This window comes from Mercenaria mercenaria, chromosome 6 (genome assembly GCF_021730395.1).
Source record: "Mercenaria mercenaria strain notata chromosome 6, MADL_Memer_1, whole genome shotgun sequence".
Classification (NCBI taxonomy): Eukaryota; Metazoa; Mollusca; class Bivalvia; order Venerida; family Veneridae; genus Mercenaria; species Mercenaria mercenaria.
Genome location: NC_069366.1, coordinates 26,385,886 through 26,405,725, shown reverse-complemented (window position 1 = coordinate 26,405,725; position 19,840 = coordinate 26,385,886). Strand labels below are relative to the sequence as shown.

At 36.3% G+C, this 19,840-nt stretch overlaps 1 protein-coding gene across 1 annotated transcript in view; it reads left to right on the top strand.

The window, feature by feature from the left end:
• The first annotated feature begins 3,632 nt into the window (after positions 1-3,632).
• LOC123550608 (uncharacterized) overlaps positions 3,633-19,840 on the top strand; it is a 59,557-nt gene continuing 43,349 nt past the window's right edge. The window contains exons 1-5 of the mRNA XM_053546723.1: positions 3,633-5,141; positions 6,960-7,113; positions 8,958-9,195; positions 14,837-15,380; positions 16,365-16,518. Of these exons, the coding sequence (XP_053402698.1) occupies positions 3,764-5,141; positions 6,960-7,113; positions 8,958-9,195; positions 14,837-15,380; positions 16,365-16,518 (2,468 nt within the window). The 5' untranslated portion in view covers positions 3,633-3,763. The remainder of the gene's footprint in view (positions 5,142-6,959; positions 7,114-8,957; positions 9,196-14,836; positions 15,381-16,364; positions 16,519-19,840) is intronic.

Genomic DNA, 19,840 nt, shown 5'->3' with positions numbered 1-19,840 from the left:
CGTCCAAATATCGCTATCCTACGGTCTTACCATCGTCCACCTTGCTATCCTAACCTATCGCACTGCCATCCTAGTGTCATACCATCACGCTTTGATAATTAGGCGATGGGCGATTGAAGCGGATATGAACTAAACAGCATTCCGTACTGCGCTTCGAATTTGTACAGTTGAAAAAATAGCACAACTTATTAACATGGTTCTTCATAATATTAATCTATTTTTGTGTAAAATTCTTTCGTTACCAGTTGCTCAGGATATTTTTGATCTTTGTGTCAAAATACAGGACGGCAGTTTATAAACGTATACATGTATACTTAATATTGCGTGTGAAAAATCTTATTATCAAACCCTGCATCATTTGATATATTTGCATTTCAGTTCAATCTTCGTATATCTAAATTTATTATTTCACATTTTTATTCAATGAAGTGTAATATATAGTGAGAACCATGTTAAATAAAAAAAAAAAAAAAAAAAAAAAACGCACAAACTTTTCTGCCTTCTTAATAAGCAAACCTGACGCAGCGTTTGGGAATTTATCTTACTTCCGTGTCTGCTTTAAGGTAGTTCTGCACGTTTGATATACCGGAAGTGATGGCGTAACGTCATTTATCCGGAAAACGTAGAGTAAAGCCTGGATTCGGCGTACGGAAATGAAAATCATTTTATGAATTAAAGGCAACCTGTGAATAAATTTATTAAATTGTAACAGTCTCTATCTTTCTAAAGTTAAAATATGATATTAAAACATCTGACACGTTAAATAATTTTAAATAATTTCTTTAAATTAGCTTCAAATAGGCGGTTCACTTTAATCATGGCCAAAAATCTCAGAAATAAGCACACGGACCTATACATTTTATTTCACTGTATTATAGGCCATATATTTATTTACGACTGTGAGAACTTTCTTTAAATCTACATTGTAGAAAATTTTCTATTCGCGAAAATGTTATTAAAATTGCTATTTTCCCATAGACTCCCATTATGAAAAATTGCGTGAGGTCCAAATTTTTCAAATCAGTCTAGCAAAAAATCAAACACACGACCCTATCCTTTTTATTTGCTGAATTTTCTAGGTATATTCTGAAGTTTAGAGAACAGATGTAGGACAGTAGGATGGCAATATATCACCTTACCATCCTACAATCGCTATCCTACCGTCCAAATATCGCTATCCTACGGTCTTACCATCGTCCACCTTGCTATCCTAACCTATCGCACTGCCATCCTAGTGTCATACCATCACGCTTTGATAATTAGGCGATGGGCGATTGAAGCGGATATGAACTAAACAGCATTCCGTACTGCGCTTCGAATTTGTACAGTTGAAAAAATAGCACAACTTATTAACATGGTTCTTCATAATATTAATCTATTTTTGTGTAAAATTCTTTCGTTACCAGTTGCTTAGGATATTTTTGATCTTTGTGTCAAAATACAGGACGGCAGTTTATAAACGTATACATGTATACTTAATATTGCGTGTGAAAAATCTTATTATCAAACCCTGCATCATTTGATATATTTGCATTTCAGTTCAATCTTCGTATATCTAAATTTATTATTTCACATTTTTATTCAATGAAGTGTAATATATAGTGAGAACCATGTTAAATAATAATAATAAAAAAAAAAAAAAAAAAAAAAACGCACAAACTTTTCTGCCTTCTTAATAAGCAAACCTGACGCAGCGTTTGGGAATTTATCTTACTTCCGTGTCTGCTTTAAGGTAGTTCTGCACGTTTGATATACCGGAAGTGATGGCGTAACGTCATTTATCCGGAAAACGTAGAGTAAAGCCTGGATTCGGCGTACGGAAATGAAAATCATTTTATGAATTAAAGGCAACCTGTGAATAAATTTATTAAATTGTGACAGTCTCTATCTTTCTAAAGTTAAAATATGATATTAAAACATCAGACACGTTAAATAATTTAAAATAATTTCTTTAAATTAGCTTCAAATAGGCGGTTCACTTTAATCATGGCCAAATATCTCAGAAATAAGCACACGGACCTATACATTTTATTTCACTGTATTATAGGCCATATATTTATTTACGACTGTGAGAACTTTCTTTAAATCTACATTGTAGAAAATTTTCTATTCGCGAAAATGTTATTAAAATTGCTATTTTCCCATAGACTCCCATTATGAAAAATTGCGTGAGGTCCAAATTTTTCAAATCAGTCTAGCAAAAAATCAAACACACGACCCTATCCTTTTTATTTGCTGAATTTTCTAGGTATATTCTGAAGTTTAGAAAAATCAAAGTTTTATCAAATTCTACATTGTAGAAAAAATTTCGATCCAAACGTGCAGAACTACCTTAAGCGTGGCTCGTGAGAACTTACGTCCCATCTTGTCAAATCTGAAACGAAAACTGACGCAGCAAAGTTTGAAAACTTACATTCTAGCATAAAACTGATGTTCTTGTCGCTTTTCGAGCAAGAGAAAATGTGTTTTAACAGAGTGATTCTCGCGCTCTCGTGTTGTTAATACACCTTTTACATATGCGCGTTACGTAGCAAAGCGTCACTTGACGCATTACGGACCCAAAACGGATACTTCTAAAGGAAATGACGTCAACGTCAAAAAACAACGCGAACATTCCCACGCATTTCATGGAAATTTAATGACGTTGCGAGATAATATATTCGTTTAGGCCTATTAGTTGTTTAAGAAATAATATATCTCATCCAGTGATTTGTCGTTGAATAAATCATTGTTTGGAGTTCAGATGCGAAGGAATTATATCACGAGGGCGCAGTCCGAGTGATATAATAATACGCATCTGAACGACAAACAATGATTTATTCAAGAGCGAATCACCAAATGAGATATATTATTTCGATTCTAACACGTTACCAACGATTTTTAAGTACATCCTTGACGACATTCATTAAATATTTGCCCGTTTTCAATCGGGTTCTTTTCCAGCGCGCCGCTATGCCGTTTGACGCCATGACGTATTAATTGTGACGTCAGAACAGTGATTTGTTCTATAATAATTCACAGTTTTCTGCCTTCTTTGTTTAATAGGAAAATGAATCGGATCATGTTAGAATACGCGTTTTATGCTAGAATAATGTTTGCGCACGATCATTTCGTGATATAACGTCTTAAGAATCTCTCGGGAATCGTTGGTGCCCTCGCCCACCAACCAATCCCTCAGGATATTATAACACGAAAAAAAAAAACAACATGCGTTATCCCTGCAGAAAAGACTACAAATGCTACATCAAACATGTTGTTTTCGTGGTCCCGTCTCGCACGTTTGCTATAGACATACATCTAGTTTATCCTTTTATTGTCAATTAACAAAATTGAGTTGCACTTGGGACAATCTAGCCCAAGTTCTCTAAACTTTAGTGGAAGTTCCATAAATGCAACTGATGATGTGTATTTAAGTTGAAGTTAGAATGTCACGCCTTTTCTGTCGCACTTGCCGGGACAAATTTGACCATACTTTTTCTGTTATTTCATCAGTTTCAAAATTTTAAACTAGAAAATTGAAATGCAGTCGCTTATTCTTCAATAAATGTTTAAGTGGCTGCGAAATGTCATTAATCTAAGGTTTACGCAAATGCGTCATTTATTTGAAACTACCTATGTAAGTTGTGTCACTGCTACGGTGATTATATACTAAGACTAAACAAAGAGATACGGACTGGCATATTTTTGTTTCTAGCACGACAAAGTTTCGGTTCATTTTGTGAAAATAAATCCATTTGCGTGCATGCACTTTTAAACAGCAAAAATGCTGCTCCTTCGGATATGCCTGATTTTCGTGTACTTTTCGTTATGCGTTGCGCAAATACCAGTAACGGTGAACACAAATGTGGGCAGCATCATGGGATTTCAGCAGAATATTACTGTTGACGGAGAGCAAAAATTAATTTCTAAATTTCTTGGAATTCCATTCGCCGAATCGACTGCAGGAACAAACAGATTTAGGAAACCTGTTCCAAAAGCGCCATTTCAAGGAATATTTGACGCACGAAATATTCCAGTGGCGTGTTACCAACAGTCTGCCCAGGACACGGCTACGGTGAAAGACGTTTATGGTGTGACTGGATTTTCTGAAGACTGTCTTACCCTGAACATTTACGTTCCGCATGAGCTTAGAGCCAACGACCTACTTCCGGTCATGGTTTGGATATATGGCGGTGGGTTTGTCCAGGGTGCAGCATCAATCTATAAGCCTGAAGCACTAGCTTTGTTTGGCAACGTTATTGTGGTGACCATAAACTACCGTATTGGCATGTTTGGATTTCTACGAGACAGTAACGGTGCATTCCCAGGAAACCAAGGACTTTGGGATCAGCACCTGGCAATCAAGTGGGTACACGACAATATTGATGGTTTCTTTGGGTACAAAGATGAAATAACAATTTTTGGTGAATCTGCAGGCGGTGCTTCTGTTATGCTTCAAGCAATATATCCAGGAAATGACGGACTGTTTAAACGGGTAATCGCACAAAGTGGAGCGGCTGTCGCGCCCTGGGCCGTAAAAGAAGTGTCCAGTTTTGAAACGTATTTTAGCGACCAAGGATGTGGTCCGAACTCGAAGACATTTGTAACGTGCTTACAGTCAAAGGATCCATCTTCACTGCAGTCTAATAACACACAGTTTGGACCAGTGATAGATGGTGAATTTTTGGTTGACTCGCCGAACGAAATAATGCACGGAAACTCTGCCAAGACTGCTAAAGCTAGAGACTTCTTTGCCTCTCTCGATATTATCGTAGGCGCGAATAATGTAGATGGCGCAGCGTATTTTGGTTTATTTGCAGTACTGCTAGGCCATTCAGACCTAGAATACAACATATCGAAAAACGAGTTCAAAGACAACATTGTTCCGACTATAGTGAATCAGAACCTGTTCCCGAAAGACAATGATACAAAACTCGCGCTAGAAAAGCTGTTGACATTTGTCTATACCGATTGGAAAGAACCGGATGATTATATCGGTATGCGAACACACATTTTGGATATGTTCAGTGATGTTGCTTTCTTTGCACCAGCAGCCCAGACAGTAGACGCACATTCCACATTACATTCTGGAAACACTTATTTGTATGAGTTTGCAGTTGAAGTACGGCAGCATGTTTTACCCGTTCCCTCATGGACAAAAGGTGATTATTATTTTGTTAGTATATGATTACACTCTAAAGGTCATCCAAAGTTCGCCGGTTAGGTGAAACATTTTGGTGTACAAGCCACTTGCCTTCATGTACGTATTTTGAGAAAGTTTTCTAAATTAAAAACACACACACACACACACACACACACACACACACAATACCATAACGTTATTTTCTGTTGAAGTGGAGAGTTTCCTTGAAAAATACAATCGCATTTTATCATTGTATAAAATGATAATTATGCCAATATTGTTTTGATTTTATGCTACCATTTTTGAAAAACCGAAATCGTTCGGGTTCAAAATAAAACTTTTGACATTGAACATTTTAATCACATTTCCAGCACTTTATAATTATTCTTATGTTGTTGTTGTTTTTGTATTCTTCTGGGATACAGTGTGTTTGAAAGATTTATATATATTGGAAAACATCATCGAAATACCTTTCAAACACACTGAATCTCAGAAGATACAATATCTGGAAAAATATACATATTCCTACCTGTTTAATAGAGCAGAAAAATATAAAAAATATTACATTTACTTTCAAATTGGATAATACCACGTTAACTTATCACACAATTCCATAAAGATGTATTTACTGTAGAATGTCATTATTAATTTTGTCAATCTGAATAGAATATTCTGTAGGGATAACGCATGTTTTTTCGTGTTATAACGTCTGCAGAATCCCGAGGGATTTGTTGGTGCCCGAGCCCGTAGGGCGAGAGTACCAACGTATCCCAGGATTCTGAAGATGTTATAACACGAAATAAACATGCGCTAACGCTATTCTAGCATAAAACGCGAAAAAAAAAATGAATACATTATCCATTTCGATGAAATGCGCGGGATTATCTGAGCTGTTTTTTAACGTTGACGTCATTTCCATTTGACATCCGTTTGGGGGCCGTAATACGTTTACGCTTTGCCACGGTAAGCGCATATTTAAAAAGGTGTTATAATAGCACGTGGGCGCGAGAATCTCTCTGTTAACACACGATTTCTCTCTTGTTAAAACACCCCCGAAAAGTGACAAGAACAGCAGTTTTATGCTATTCTTTCTATATATATAGCATAAAACTGCTGTTCTTGTCACTTTTCGGGGGTGTTTTAACAGGAGAGAAAACGTGTGTAAACAGAGATTCTCGCGCTAAAGTGCTGTTATAACACCTTTTTATATATGCACGTTCCGTGTCAAAGCGTAAACGCATTACGGCCTCAAAATGGATAATTCAAAACGAAATGACGTCAACGTGACAAAACAACGTAGACTTTACCGCGCATTTCATGGACATTCAATGACGTTGAGGGCCAATATATTAATGCACCTGTTTTTTACGCGTTTTCTGCTAGAATAGCGTTAGCGCGTGTTCTTTTCGTGTTATAACATCTTCAGAATCCCTCGGGGATTGGTTGGTACCCGAGCCCGGTAGGCGGTTATTCTAGCATAAACCGTAAAAACCAAGTAAATGAATGTATTGTCCCTCAACGTCATTAAATTTCCATGAAATGCGCTGTAAAGTCTACGTTGTTTTTTCACGTTGACGTCATTTCCTTCTGAATTATCCGTTTTGGGGCCTTAATACGTTTACGCTTTGCCACGGAATGCGCATATATAAAAAGGTGTTATAACAGCACGTGAGCGCGAGAATCTCTCTGTTAACACACGTATTCTCTCCTGTTAAAGCACCCCCGAAAAAGCGACAATAACAGCAGTTTTATGCCAGGATATGGGAAGAAAACAAAGTAAAAAGTTATCCAAAAAATCTGTGTACATTGTGTAATGATTATAAATTTCTAATTGCAGGATCAAACCATGGCGAGGATTTACTATTTGTTTTCGGGACTCCGTTGCTAAGCAACACATCCATATTTGGTTTAAATAATATTAATTATACATACGAGGAAAAACAAGTCGCCCGTGCAGTTATGGCTATGTGGTCCAACTTCGCTAAATCAGGGTAAGAAGGTTGATTACATTTACTTCAACTTGGTTGCCAGCAGTTTATCACTACAGGCCTAGAGGAAAATTGTATGCTTATATTTAAGGTTTATACGAAACATTAGCAATTTGCAAATCAATGTCAACTGTTGATTAACAGCGTCCTCTCAAGCAAACAAGCAAATTCAACTTTTCCGTTTTTTAGCTCATCTGATTTTTTGAAAAAAGAATTATGAGTTATTGTCATCACTTGAGCGGTTGTCGGCGTCGGCGTCGGCGTCGGCGTCGGCGTCGGCGTTGCCTGGTTAAGTTTTATGTTTAGGTCAGCTTTTCTCCTAAACTATCAAAGCTATTGCTTTGAAACTTGGAATACTTGTTCACCATCATAAGCTGACCCTGTATAGGAAGAAACATAACTCCATCTTGCTTTTTGCAAGATTTATGGCCCCTTTTGTACTTAGAAAATATCAGATTTCTTGGTTAAGTTTTATGTTTAGGTCAACTTTTCTCCTAAACTATCAAAGCTATTGCTTTGAAACTTGGAATACTTGTTAACCATCATAAGCAGACCATGTACATCAAGAAACATAACTCCATCTTGCTTTTTGCAAGAATTATTGCCCCTTTTGGACTTAGAAAATCAGTTTTCTTGGTTAAGTTTTATGTTTAGGTCAGCTTTTATCCTAAACTATCAAAGCTATTGCTTTAAAACTTGCAACACTTGTTCACCATCATAAACTGGCCCTGTACATCAAGAAAAATAACTCCATCCTGCTTTTTGCAAGATTTATGGCCCCTTTAGGACTTAGAAAATATCAGATTTCTTGGTTAAGTTTTATGTTTAGGTGAACTTTTTCTCTTAAACTATCAAAGCTATTGCTTTGAAACTTGCAACACTTGTTCACCATCATAAGCTGACCCTGTACAGCAAGCAACATAACTCCATCCTGCTTTTTGCAATAATTATTGCCCCTTTTGGACTTAGAAAATCATTTTCTTGGTTGAGTATTATGTTTAAGTATACTTTTCTCATAAACTATCAAAGCTATTGCTTTAAAACTTGCAACAGTTTTTCACCATCATAAGTGGACACTGTACATCAAGAAACATAACTCCTGCTTTTTGCAAGAATGATGGCCCTTTTTAGACTTAGAAAATCATGGGTAGGACAATATTTCTATTATACAAAAAAAAAATCAGATGAGCGTCAGCACCCGCAATGCGGTGCTCTTGTTTCTCGATCTTCCAGTAGCTTAACACAAGCTTCTGCCTATATTATCTGTAACTACGTACCCTTCTATAATGGTCATTAAAATAAAATTCAGCTAGAACAGTAAGAAGATAATTTCGAAAAGCAGTTCGGGTACACAAGGTTGATTAGCATAATAGTTGTCGTGAAGAAATGTATCATTTTGATTAATTCGACCATGATACTGTCAGTGTCAAAGTGATATAGGGACATGTACAGTTTTCTGATTCTGTGGGTGTAGTATTTTTTCTCTCGTACCGTTTACCTGTTGTAATGCCTTTTATTGTTCAAATCTTCCGGTGTCGCATTTAACTGTAATTTTGTCAATGGTACCCACACATTTTGGTACCACAGAACAACTGTCCTTCTAGTACAATATGTATCTCTGAAACAATAGTTATTGGCACAGAAATCTATAGAGGTAGTCCAAAATGATCTCATTTCATAGAAGTCGAGACATGAGAAAAATAATCTTGTCTCTTTTTGTTACAGTTTCCCTACACATTACTCGGTGCCCTGTTCCATTACACCCGGTATCACTAATGATTACGAGCTATGATAAAAATATTTCAAAACATCCCTATGCAAATTCGTATAGATCTATCTAATTACAGAAATCCAAACATGCCGATGGACATAACAGTTTTCACGAACACAGCGTGGCCTGAGTATGATAAGACGTCACAGCGCTATTTTCGGATATCCAATCAAATGTCTCCAGCCTCGGTGATGGAGGGATTCTATCCTAGAAGAATGGCATTCTGGTCTGACATAGTTCCAGAAATAAAGCGGCTGCACAGTTGTCAGCAAAAACAACCAGATATTTTTCATTTTGATCCATCTCTTGATATAGTTGGATAAAACAAACCCGGAGTATTATATATATCAAAAGAGGCATGCAGAGAAATGTTTTACAGATTTATTTTTAAACAAAGACAACATACTAATGATTATAAATTCTGTAAATTATTTTGAAACTTACTTTTACGATTATTTCATATTTCTTCTATGCTCCGTGTTAACAAAATAATATAAAATCAACGAGTCATCTGATTCTTTGTGTACTCCTTCAAACGATGGCACAAATTTTTATTATTTCAGATAAGGCCACATACAAAAAATCTTCGCACTTACAATGCATCAAATACAAACATCGAATTATTAAATGAACTGTTTCTACATTGGACATTGAGATTTCCAAAACTTGAAATGCTGGACCTGTCCTATAAAAACATATCACATTTGCATTGTGTTAATTTCCTGTTGGATACAAAATGGAGTCGCAAATATTGATCTACAGTATAACCGTATTTCTACAATAACTGTAAGCCATCTAGAGAATTTAAAACTTATGCCAATGGTGTTTTTAGATCTTAGGCATAACCCAACTGATTGTTCCGGCACCCTTGAAGATTTAATAAAATACATAAAAGACAGAAAATATTTACACATATTCAATCTTGACTATAGTTATATCGAAAATTTAGAATGTAAAAATCCACAAGACTCTAAAATCATTGACATCAGAGATGATTTGTGAACCTAACGTAAAAACAAAATATTTCTTAATTACGTTCATTTGTTTAAGCGCCGCCATTGTAGGTTTTGTCTTATTGTTTTTGCGACACAAACAGAAAATTATCATTTTTTCTGTTTTCGCACTTCAACATAGTACTACCTTGTCAGACGAGTGAAAATTATGACTCGGATAACAAATATGATGCATTCGTGAGTTATAGCAGTAACGAAGAAGAATACGTAGAAAAGCTGTTTTGCGATCTTGAAAAAAAACCACACGACAAATCGCGTCCAACATTTAAGTTTTGCATGCACAATCGCGACTTTGTTCCCGGAAAAATATATTTGACAACGGGACTTATTCCGTAGAATTAAGCAGACATACAATTAATTTGCTATCGAATAACATCATTAAAAGCGAGTTTTGCCTACTAGAGTTCCGAGAAGCTTTCCGTCAAATGGAAAAAGAGACGCCACCTGGTGATTGAAATGATGGAAGATATACCCATAGAAAAATTGCCGCGAGAAATTAAACGATGTATCTAGACATTTACTTATATGAGAAAATATGATTTTCTATTTATAGAAGGACTTGTTTATGCTCTTTCTCTAAAACACAAGGGTAAAACTGTCATGAAAAGTGCAAACAATAGTCAGGCCACCTGTTGATCGTCATGATGGAGGACATATCTGTAGGGAAATTACAGCGTAATCTTAGACGATGTGTAAAGACATTTTCTTACGTTCGATCAGATGGCTTTCTATTCATTGGAAGACTTGTTTATGCTCTCTCTCTCTCTCTCTCTCTCTCTCTCATAGGAGCTCGAGATCAGGAACTCAGATTGTTCGGTCTTGTCAGACCTTTATGACATTGTATTACCAGAACCCACGGCTTTTACGAATATGATACAATATAAGAATTACTCACAAACGCAGGTATACTGGAAAAGCCATTGTCTTTCAGTCTACCCGAAGTTTAGCAGTATTTTTCAAAAGTTGAGATTAGGGAAACTTTGTATCATATTCGTAAAGGCCCTAAGCTCCGGCAATACATAAAGATCGGAAAAGGCCGAAAGACCTGCGTTTCCGATCTCGAGCTCCTATGCTCTCTCTTAAACACACTAAAGAAAAATGGTCATTAAAATTGCAAACAATTGTCGATAAAAATACGCACACGAGCAAAGATACAACATGAACATTTCAAGACAGTATCAAAAGTCAGAACGCAAGTGTTTCATGCTGTTGTCATCTAATATCGTTTTTTAAATAAAGTAGACATATGTACTTTACAGGCATATATATTCAACTGGTTGTTTATGATGTTTATAGAACTAAGGATTCCTGCGTACGAGTAATTATTGTGTAAAATAAATATGTGCATGTATCGATTTTCCTAGCTCCATGTAGACGGCCGGGTCTAAAACTTTACCTGAGGTAACGGAAGTCAGACGAATTGGAAACGGTCATCCATCCATCCAGCTTCAGCTCAAATTTGCGGAAAAAGTAAACGGTTATGAGACACTTTTCTTCCCACCATTATTTTCGTCTGGCCACATGCTTTAAAAATATGCATGTGTTTTAGGTCAGTCATTTGCAGGTAATACGGTACAGGTCGGGCAAGGTGTGCATTTTGGGCCATTTTTGTCTAAAAATTTAGTGTCCTGAAACCTGCGTTTTACTCGTTTTTATCACAGAATCGGCAGACTGAAAATGTCACATAATGAAGTGCTATGTCTATGCAAGACATTCGCTTATTAATTGCCTTGAATTTGTCGAAATTGGATTTTTTTTATGATTTTTTTCGCACTGGTATCAGCGTAGAGTTGTGGAGTTTTTAAATTTACTGTCCCTTCCCCCCTGAGTTATATAGCGGACACGGAGAAACATGTCACTGAGTTATATAGCGGACATGGAGTAACATGTCACTGAGTTATATAGCGGACGCGGAGTAACATGTCACTGAGGTATATAGCGGACACGGAGTAACATGTCACTGAGTTATATAGCGGACACGGAGTAACATGTCACTGAGTTATAAAGCGGACACGGAATAACATGTCCCTGAGTTATATAGCGGACACGGAGTAACATGTCCCTGAGTTATATAGCGGACACTGAGTAACATGTCACTGAGTTATATAGCGGACACGGAGTAACATGTCCCTGAGTTATATAGCGGACACGGAGTAACATGTCCCTGAGTTATATAGCGGGCACGGAGTAACATGTCCCTGAGTTATATAGCGGGCACGGAGTAACATGTCCCTGAGTTATATAGCGGGCACGGAGTAACATGTCCCTGAGTTATATAGCGGGCACGGAGTAATATGTCCCTGAGCTATATCTGTGACAGGCTCTCATCGGAAGTGGCCTACCGACATGTAAGTCTTCCCATGGTAACTTCTTAACTGAATGCTGATTGCTTTTACGTAAAGTCTGTAAAACTGTCGCTGGTTCTTTAGATTTCTTTGTAATATAGCAGCTACGAAAATATATATGACAAACCGTTTTACTCTTTATTTATTCAGTCAATACAGGAAATATTTAATATATAGAGATAGCCTTTTAAGTTTTGACGCAATCGTAACAAGAGATAACATTTTTATTTAAGAAACAGCACTGCAATTAATAGAGTTATCTGTATTAAGGGCCAAACTGAAGATATCTCTTTGCCTAAAAGTATATCTTTATAGAAGTTGATGTAAAAGATCTAGCAGTGTTTCATACGACTAGCTCTGTAGGCAAAAGTGCTAACACTTTATTTGAATGAGATAGCTTGAGAACGTAAACTGCTCGCAATATCTTTCTAAAAAGAGGGCAGAAAAAATAACAATGCAAACTGAATAACATTAGTTATTGATCATCATTAAAAAAAACAAAGACACATATCAAAAAGGAAATGCCACGTACCAAAAACGCAGCCTCCCCAAAACGAAACCCACAGCACGCAGACGTGCACACCACAAACACACACACACACACACACACACACACACACACACACACACACACACACGTGCGCACACACAAAGCCAACACATGAGAACAAAACGAACAAATAAAGGAACACAGTGGGGCATCGCCTTTGAACGGTCAGTGGCAAAAACACCACTGGGGAGATTAAACCGGTTTATGGTGCGCACCCAACCTCACTCTTACCCCCACCATGTTCCAAAGACACGGGACAGTGTAAATAAAAGTAATCCCCTCCAGGTGAATCTCTAACACACGTAATGGAAACAAAAAGGCATGGCATGTAAAACACAAAAATGCTCGTGTATAAATATATAAAAAGCAAACCTTTAGAACCAAAAACGTATGTACTCAATGTCTTTTCAGAAGACAGAGCAACAAGAGAAACACCCTTAAAGGCCCGACCAAACAGGCCAGAAGACATATATCAAAACAGTTCAGTGCTGATAGGATTTAAAAACTGCTAATCATAGAGTCCTCCCCCTTTTCCGTCAGACACAATCAAAGAGGGAAGCTTAGTGTCCAACTGTAAACGGGTTGAACACTAAACATGCGGTAACATTAGAAAACAAAACAGTCGGGTCGTAACCTCTTTTAATAAAACGTTTTATAATTTTACCAAATACATTTGGAAAATTACCATGACCCAAGATCTTACGAAGTTTGTAAACCACATCCCCATAAAAACGGGTTTAGAAATACCTTCTCGCAGAAGTGTCTTTAAATTACTATTGAATTTTAAAACTAAATCAGAATTACGATAGTAAAATTTAGGAAAATATTTACGCAATTTGTAATAACGGTAGCCTTGCTGAAGAAGTTCAAGTCATATTTTGGACCAGATATGTTTAACTGCGTGTGTATATGGCTTGGGGAGTGGTTGTTATTTTTCCGACTATTGAATTAATAAAGAGCCATTTTTTAAAAATATTAAAAGATGGCATTATAAGACAATCCATTAAAATGATTTAAGAGCTAGCTTTTGCGTAACAAGGTATCTCCTCAATTTACATAGATATCTCTTTAAGAGAGAGAGAGGGAGAGAGAGAGAGAGAGGGGGGAGGGGGGGGGGGGGGGAGAGAGAGCAAATGATATTTAACACTTAGGCACTTCGTCATTAAGGTAGCAGGGTACACTTAGATTCGAAAATTTTGGGCACGGCCAGTCTTACATGTAGCGAGTCGTAATAGTGCACTTCCCTAATGAGCAGAATCAGGGTGGCCATTTTATAAATTGTGTGCATGTTTTGTGCTTTTAATTAATGACAAGATCAGGACTCCCATACAAGAATACAGAAAGTTATCAAAACGAAAGTTTTACACCATCCATTAATAATAACATTTCAAAATCATCAATTTTGCATTTTTTGAACAGCCTACAATAATCCCGTTGCTGTAACAATGTCCAATTTTATTGCATTTCTCAATTTAATAGTCCCTACTGAACTTCAGGATATTAATGGAATGGGGGCCCATCCATCTCGTCTTTTCACAAAATAGCAAAAATGTTCCGTAGTATCAATCAACAAGCATGGAACCCTTCTACGATTTGAATTTCCCGCGCCAAGGTGACTCATTGATTCATACAAAGCTGGCAGCAGTTAGTTTTACAACTGACATCAGAATTTTACATATATCAGATGTTTAAATTTTCTAAAGAATAAACAAACATTATCTCTCATTTTAATTCCATACATCCAAAATCACGAAGTTCTAATTATTACAAATATTGACGGGGGCCAAAACTCGAAGTGTACCCTGCTACCTAATTGTTGCTAAAAATCAAAACAGTTGTTCTTTTGCGCGATGCAATTTTCTATTGACTCTATGACGACAGTAACATACCTTAGATGTTAAACGTAATCCTAAAATAAAAACAATCACATTTTGCAAACAAATGTAGATATGGGTAACTGACGGCTTTGTTTAACAATTTATTTAAAGCTAGTTCAAATATTAGCACATTAAGCCGCTCACAACTTATTTAAAATTTATGCCTACAGTCGAAGGATCCATCTTCACTGCAGTCTAATAACACACAGTTTGGACCAGTGATAGATGGTGAATTTTTGGTTGACTCGCCGAACGAAATCATGCACGGAAACTCTGCCAAGACTGCTAAAGCTAGAGACTTCTTTTCCTCTCTCGATATCATTATAGGCGTAAATAATGTAGATGGCGCTGCGTATTTTGGTTATTTCGCAGCATTGCTAGGCCATTCAGACGTAGAATTCAACATATCGAAAAATGAGTTCAGAGACACCATTGTTCCGACTATCGTAAATCAGAACCTGTTCCCAAAAGACAATGATACAAAACTCGCGCTAGAAAAAATGTTGACATTTTTCTATACCGATTGGAAAGACCATGATAATTATATCAGTATACGGGAACACCTTTTGGATATGTCAAACGATGTACTTTTCTTTGCGCCAGTTGCCCAGACCGTAGATGCACATGCCAGGCTAAATTCCGGAAAAACTTACTTCTATCAGTTTGCAGTTCCAGTACGAGCCCATGTTGTGCCCCTTCCCTCATGGATCAAAGGTGAATTTTATTTTGTGAAGTATCAGGCCATATGTATGGTTTTCCGAAAAGTTTTCTAAATTAAAAAAAAACACACACTTCCATAGCGTTCTGGTTCTGAACAACCTTTTACTAAGTACATGATTTTCTTAAACCCGCCCGCTTAGCTCAACTCAGTAGGGAGAGCGTAGATCTACGGATCGCGGGGTCGTGAGTTCGATCCCCGGGCAGGGCGTATGTACTCCTCCACCTCTGATTTTTATGGGGAAGTTGCAGTTACTTGCGGAGAACAGGTTTGTACTTGTACAAATTAAGCTGATGACGTGTACAATTCATGCATGCATTATTTCCGACCGTTGTTGACAAATCCAAACGTGATTTCACCTATGTGATAAATCACCCACGCCCATACACAATGCGCATAGCTGGCGACAAAATGATGTTGTACTAATCTGCAAATCAGTTTTCTATAGTAAGCATTCATGTATCAAACTATACTGGTGGAATTTATGCTTTTATGGTTTTAATTTTATGCTCCACGTTTTGAAAAGCTGCAAGGTTCCAGTTCAAAATTTATCTGTTGACACTGCTTCTAGATATTTTTTCCAGCACTATAATTATTTCAATGTTTTGTATCCTTCTTGGATCCAGTGTGTACGGAAAGTTCATATATATATATATTGGAAAACATCATCGAAATACGTTTCAAACACACTGGGTGCAAACAGATACAATGACACCTGTTGAAAAGAGCAGAGGTAATTTTTTCAAGTATTGAAAATATGTTAATTTACTTTGTATGTTATCACGTTAATGATTCAAATAATTTTATTAAATAGGTAGAGACATATTTACTGGCAGATATGTCCTTGTTAATTTTATCAAGCTAAATGAAATATTTTGAATATGCACAGAAAACAAAGTAAAGAGCTATCAGATATTTATCGAAAAAAGAGAGAGATCACTTGTTATCATTGTGTAACGATTATAAATTTACAATTGCAGGATCAAACCATGGCGACGAAATACAATTTGTTCTCGGTTCTCCGTTGCTAAGCAATACATCAATGCTTGGTTTAAGTAATATTAATTACACATCTGAGGAAAAACAAGTCTCCCGTGCAACTATGGCTCTGTGGTCCAACTTCGCTAAATCTGGGTATGTTTATTCAAATCCATTTTACTTAACATTAAGTTCAACTTCTACGACTGCTGGACACGTGAAGAATATTTATTTCTAAAAAGGATTGCAAAATTTGTACACAGACACCAATTGCTGTCCGATTCTGTAAAGGTTAGATAACTAATATATTTGCATTTTATGAGCACGGTTTTTAACTGAACTGTTTAATATTTCTTTCTTTAATGCAGTTTAGTTATTCTTTGTTTACAGAATCCAGGGTTCATGGTGAGCAACGTTCCAAGCCTAAAACAGAAAATTATTACATCTTTTAATTAATTTAATGATGTACCTGCATTGTTACGAGTACGGTTACAGCTTAACTGTTTAATTGTTTTCTCATTAAATCGTTTTAGCTATTCTCTGTTTGAAGAATCCAGGGCTCATAGTGATCATCGTTCCAAGTAATTTACTGAAAATTGCTGCATTTTTAAATGATATATGTAAAATTATAAGCACGTGAAAATTGCCGTCTATATAATTTTATTAAAAGCTTTGAGTCTTTTAGCAGAATTTGATTATTACAATCATATATGGCAAACCAGTTCATTATTTAAATTAGATACTATGGGGCTTATTCATTTGAGGAACATGGAACTCTTTGTTTTCCATTCTAAACAGTAAAATGTTTATGTGTAATGTTAAATCTAATGACATGGCTTTGTGTATTAAATTACTTTAATTGCATAGCCTAAGTTATTAGGAACTATAAAATAGGGTCAGGTAGTAGTTGCCATCAGTCTGTTCTCACCAAGTTGACTAGGAACCAAGTCATCACCACAGAACCAGATATAGTAGTCAGACGGAAGACTGACATTAAGGTTCATACGAAACAAACATCAGCATTCTGTTTATCAATCCGTCAACTGTTTAAAGCGTACTCTCAAGCTTATTCCATTTTTTTTACGATTGTTTTTCAGTCATTCAGTGGCATTGCGCAAGATGCCTGCCTATTAAATGTACCTACCCTTGAAATAAGATTCAACTAGAATAGTAATTCAAGCGGAAAAAAGAGAAGAATATGTCGTTGTATGTAAAATACTGTATTTCTTATCCAAACATACTTAATCAATTCAAGACAACGAAGGCTTTGAAAATCATTTCGAAACGGAGATTGTATACACAAGGTTAATTAGCATATGTTGTCGTTAGAAAATGTAATATTTTGATTAATTCTTGTGTTAAATATGTGCAGTATACTGAAAGTATGCATGATTAATTTCTTTGATAGCCCGTCAATTACACTGGCAGTGTAATGACTTTTGTTGCTCAAACTTTCCAGTGTCGCATTAAACTGATTTGTTTAAATGGTACACAGTTTTGAAACGACAGGACAACTGTCCTTCGGGTACAATATATGTCTCTGGAACAATTGTTACTGACACAGAAATTGAAAGTTATAGATGTTGCACAAAGATCACATTTTTAAACAAAAGATTGTGTAGGTCGAAACATGAGAAAAATAATGATTGTCTCTTGCTACCACAGACATCATATACATTACTCAGTGTTCCATAACACTCGCTATCAGTAATGATTGCAAATTATTTATAAGATATTTTCATGTATCCTGGTTCAAACATAAATATGCATATCCTGATATCTAATTAAAGGAATCCAAACATGCCGGTGGATGTAACCGTTTTCGCGAACACAGCGTGGCCAGAATATGATACGACATCCCGACGCTACGTGCAGATATCCAATCAAATGTCTCCAGCCTCAGTCATGGAGGGATTCTATCCTAGAAGAATGACATTCTGGTCTGACATAGTTCCAGAAATAAAAGGGGAGCACAACTGTGAGCAAAAAGAAACAGATATTTTTCATTTTGATCCCTCTCTTGACATAGTTGGATAAAAATAAACCTGGATTATTATGTATTATCATGAGAGCATCCGTATTTGATTGCATAGATTTCAAACAAGTGCATGATTATTAAATTATTATTGTAAAGTCACATTCTTTTCGTATATTCAACAGTATTTTAGCGATTATTATGTTTTCTTTACTATGTTCCATGTTTATACAGTACACGTACATGTAGTATAAAATTAGCGGATCATCTATTGCTTTGTGGTTATATATTCTTAGGCAAATGTTCACGATGCCAAGGAAAGTTTGGTACAACTACATGTACCAGAGCAACAGATAAACACTTAAAGTGAACTAGGTACTATCTCTTCATTTTGGTTTGAACTAGGTATTGAATAAACTACATAGGGTATTCAAAAATACGTTACCCCATGATTTTTACATTGATTTGGTATCCATGCATTTCAGTGTGAACTTACTAATGGTCATGTTTTCAACACAGTTGAAACTGTAGGATAAAGAAATAAAGGATACTCGATCACTATGTGAATTCAGTTGAACTGTTCACGTGTGTTGTGCACAGCTTTACAGCGACAACAGATACGTACCGGTAAGTGTCTATTCACTTAAAAGTGTTCTGTTGAATGCACAAATTTCGTCGCCTTTCTTACTGCAAATGATACAATATACAACTCGATATTATGTCATTTTGAATGCTTTTCATAACTTGTTTCCCAACCGTGACCAACAACTACTATGAAAGCAAACAGTTCTAACAGATTTTTGTTTTGCATTTTTGTCCGTTTCAACGCCAAAGTGCATATAAACGCTTTTTTCTCAGCGCATTCCTGATACGATACGTATGAATAAATCTTAGAATTTTCGAGACGACAAGCGAAAAGTGTTATTTTCTGCCATCCACGCAATGTGGAAAACAGACCAGCTAGCTTTAACAATACGAATATCAATTTTAAAAAGTTTTTTTTCTCCAACAGAAACCTTCTTGCTTCAAATTCTATATCAATGTCGATTTTTAAACAGAAACCCTCTGGCTTAAACCATCCTGTAGTTAAAAATGCGAGCGAGTTTTCGTTGCTGAAACTCAACAAACACTTCAATATTAATTACTGCTGGAGACATGGGGCGTTTTTGACCCTACCTGGTGTGGCGGCGAAAGCCCTTTTGTTTCTTCCATCACCCAATAGCCAAGACTACTTTAAATGAGCCTCACATTAAAAGATATACTGAATCAAAAGATTGTATGATAAACGATACTGGGTCGAACAGTTCTTCTACGTTAATGTGTATGATATAGCATCATGCAAGAAAGAACATGATTACTTTCACATTGTGTTATCACTAACTTGGCAAGCATGGGTTTGTAGCGTATTGCTTCCTTTTCTAACAATAGAAGCTTAAGATCGGTCACAAATGAACCTCTCGAAAACAGTATAGGTCATTCTCGGTTGGTGCTCCCAAGATGCGA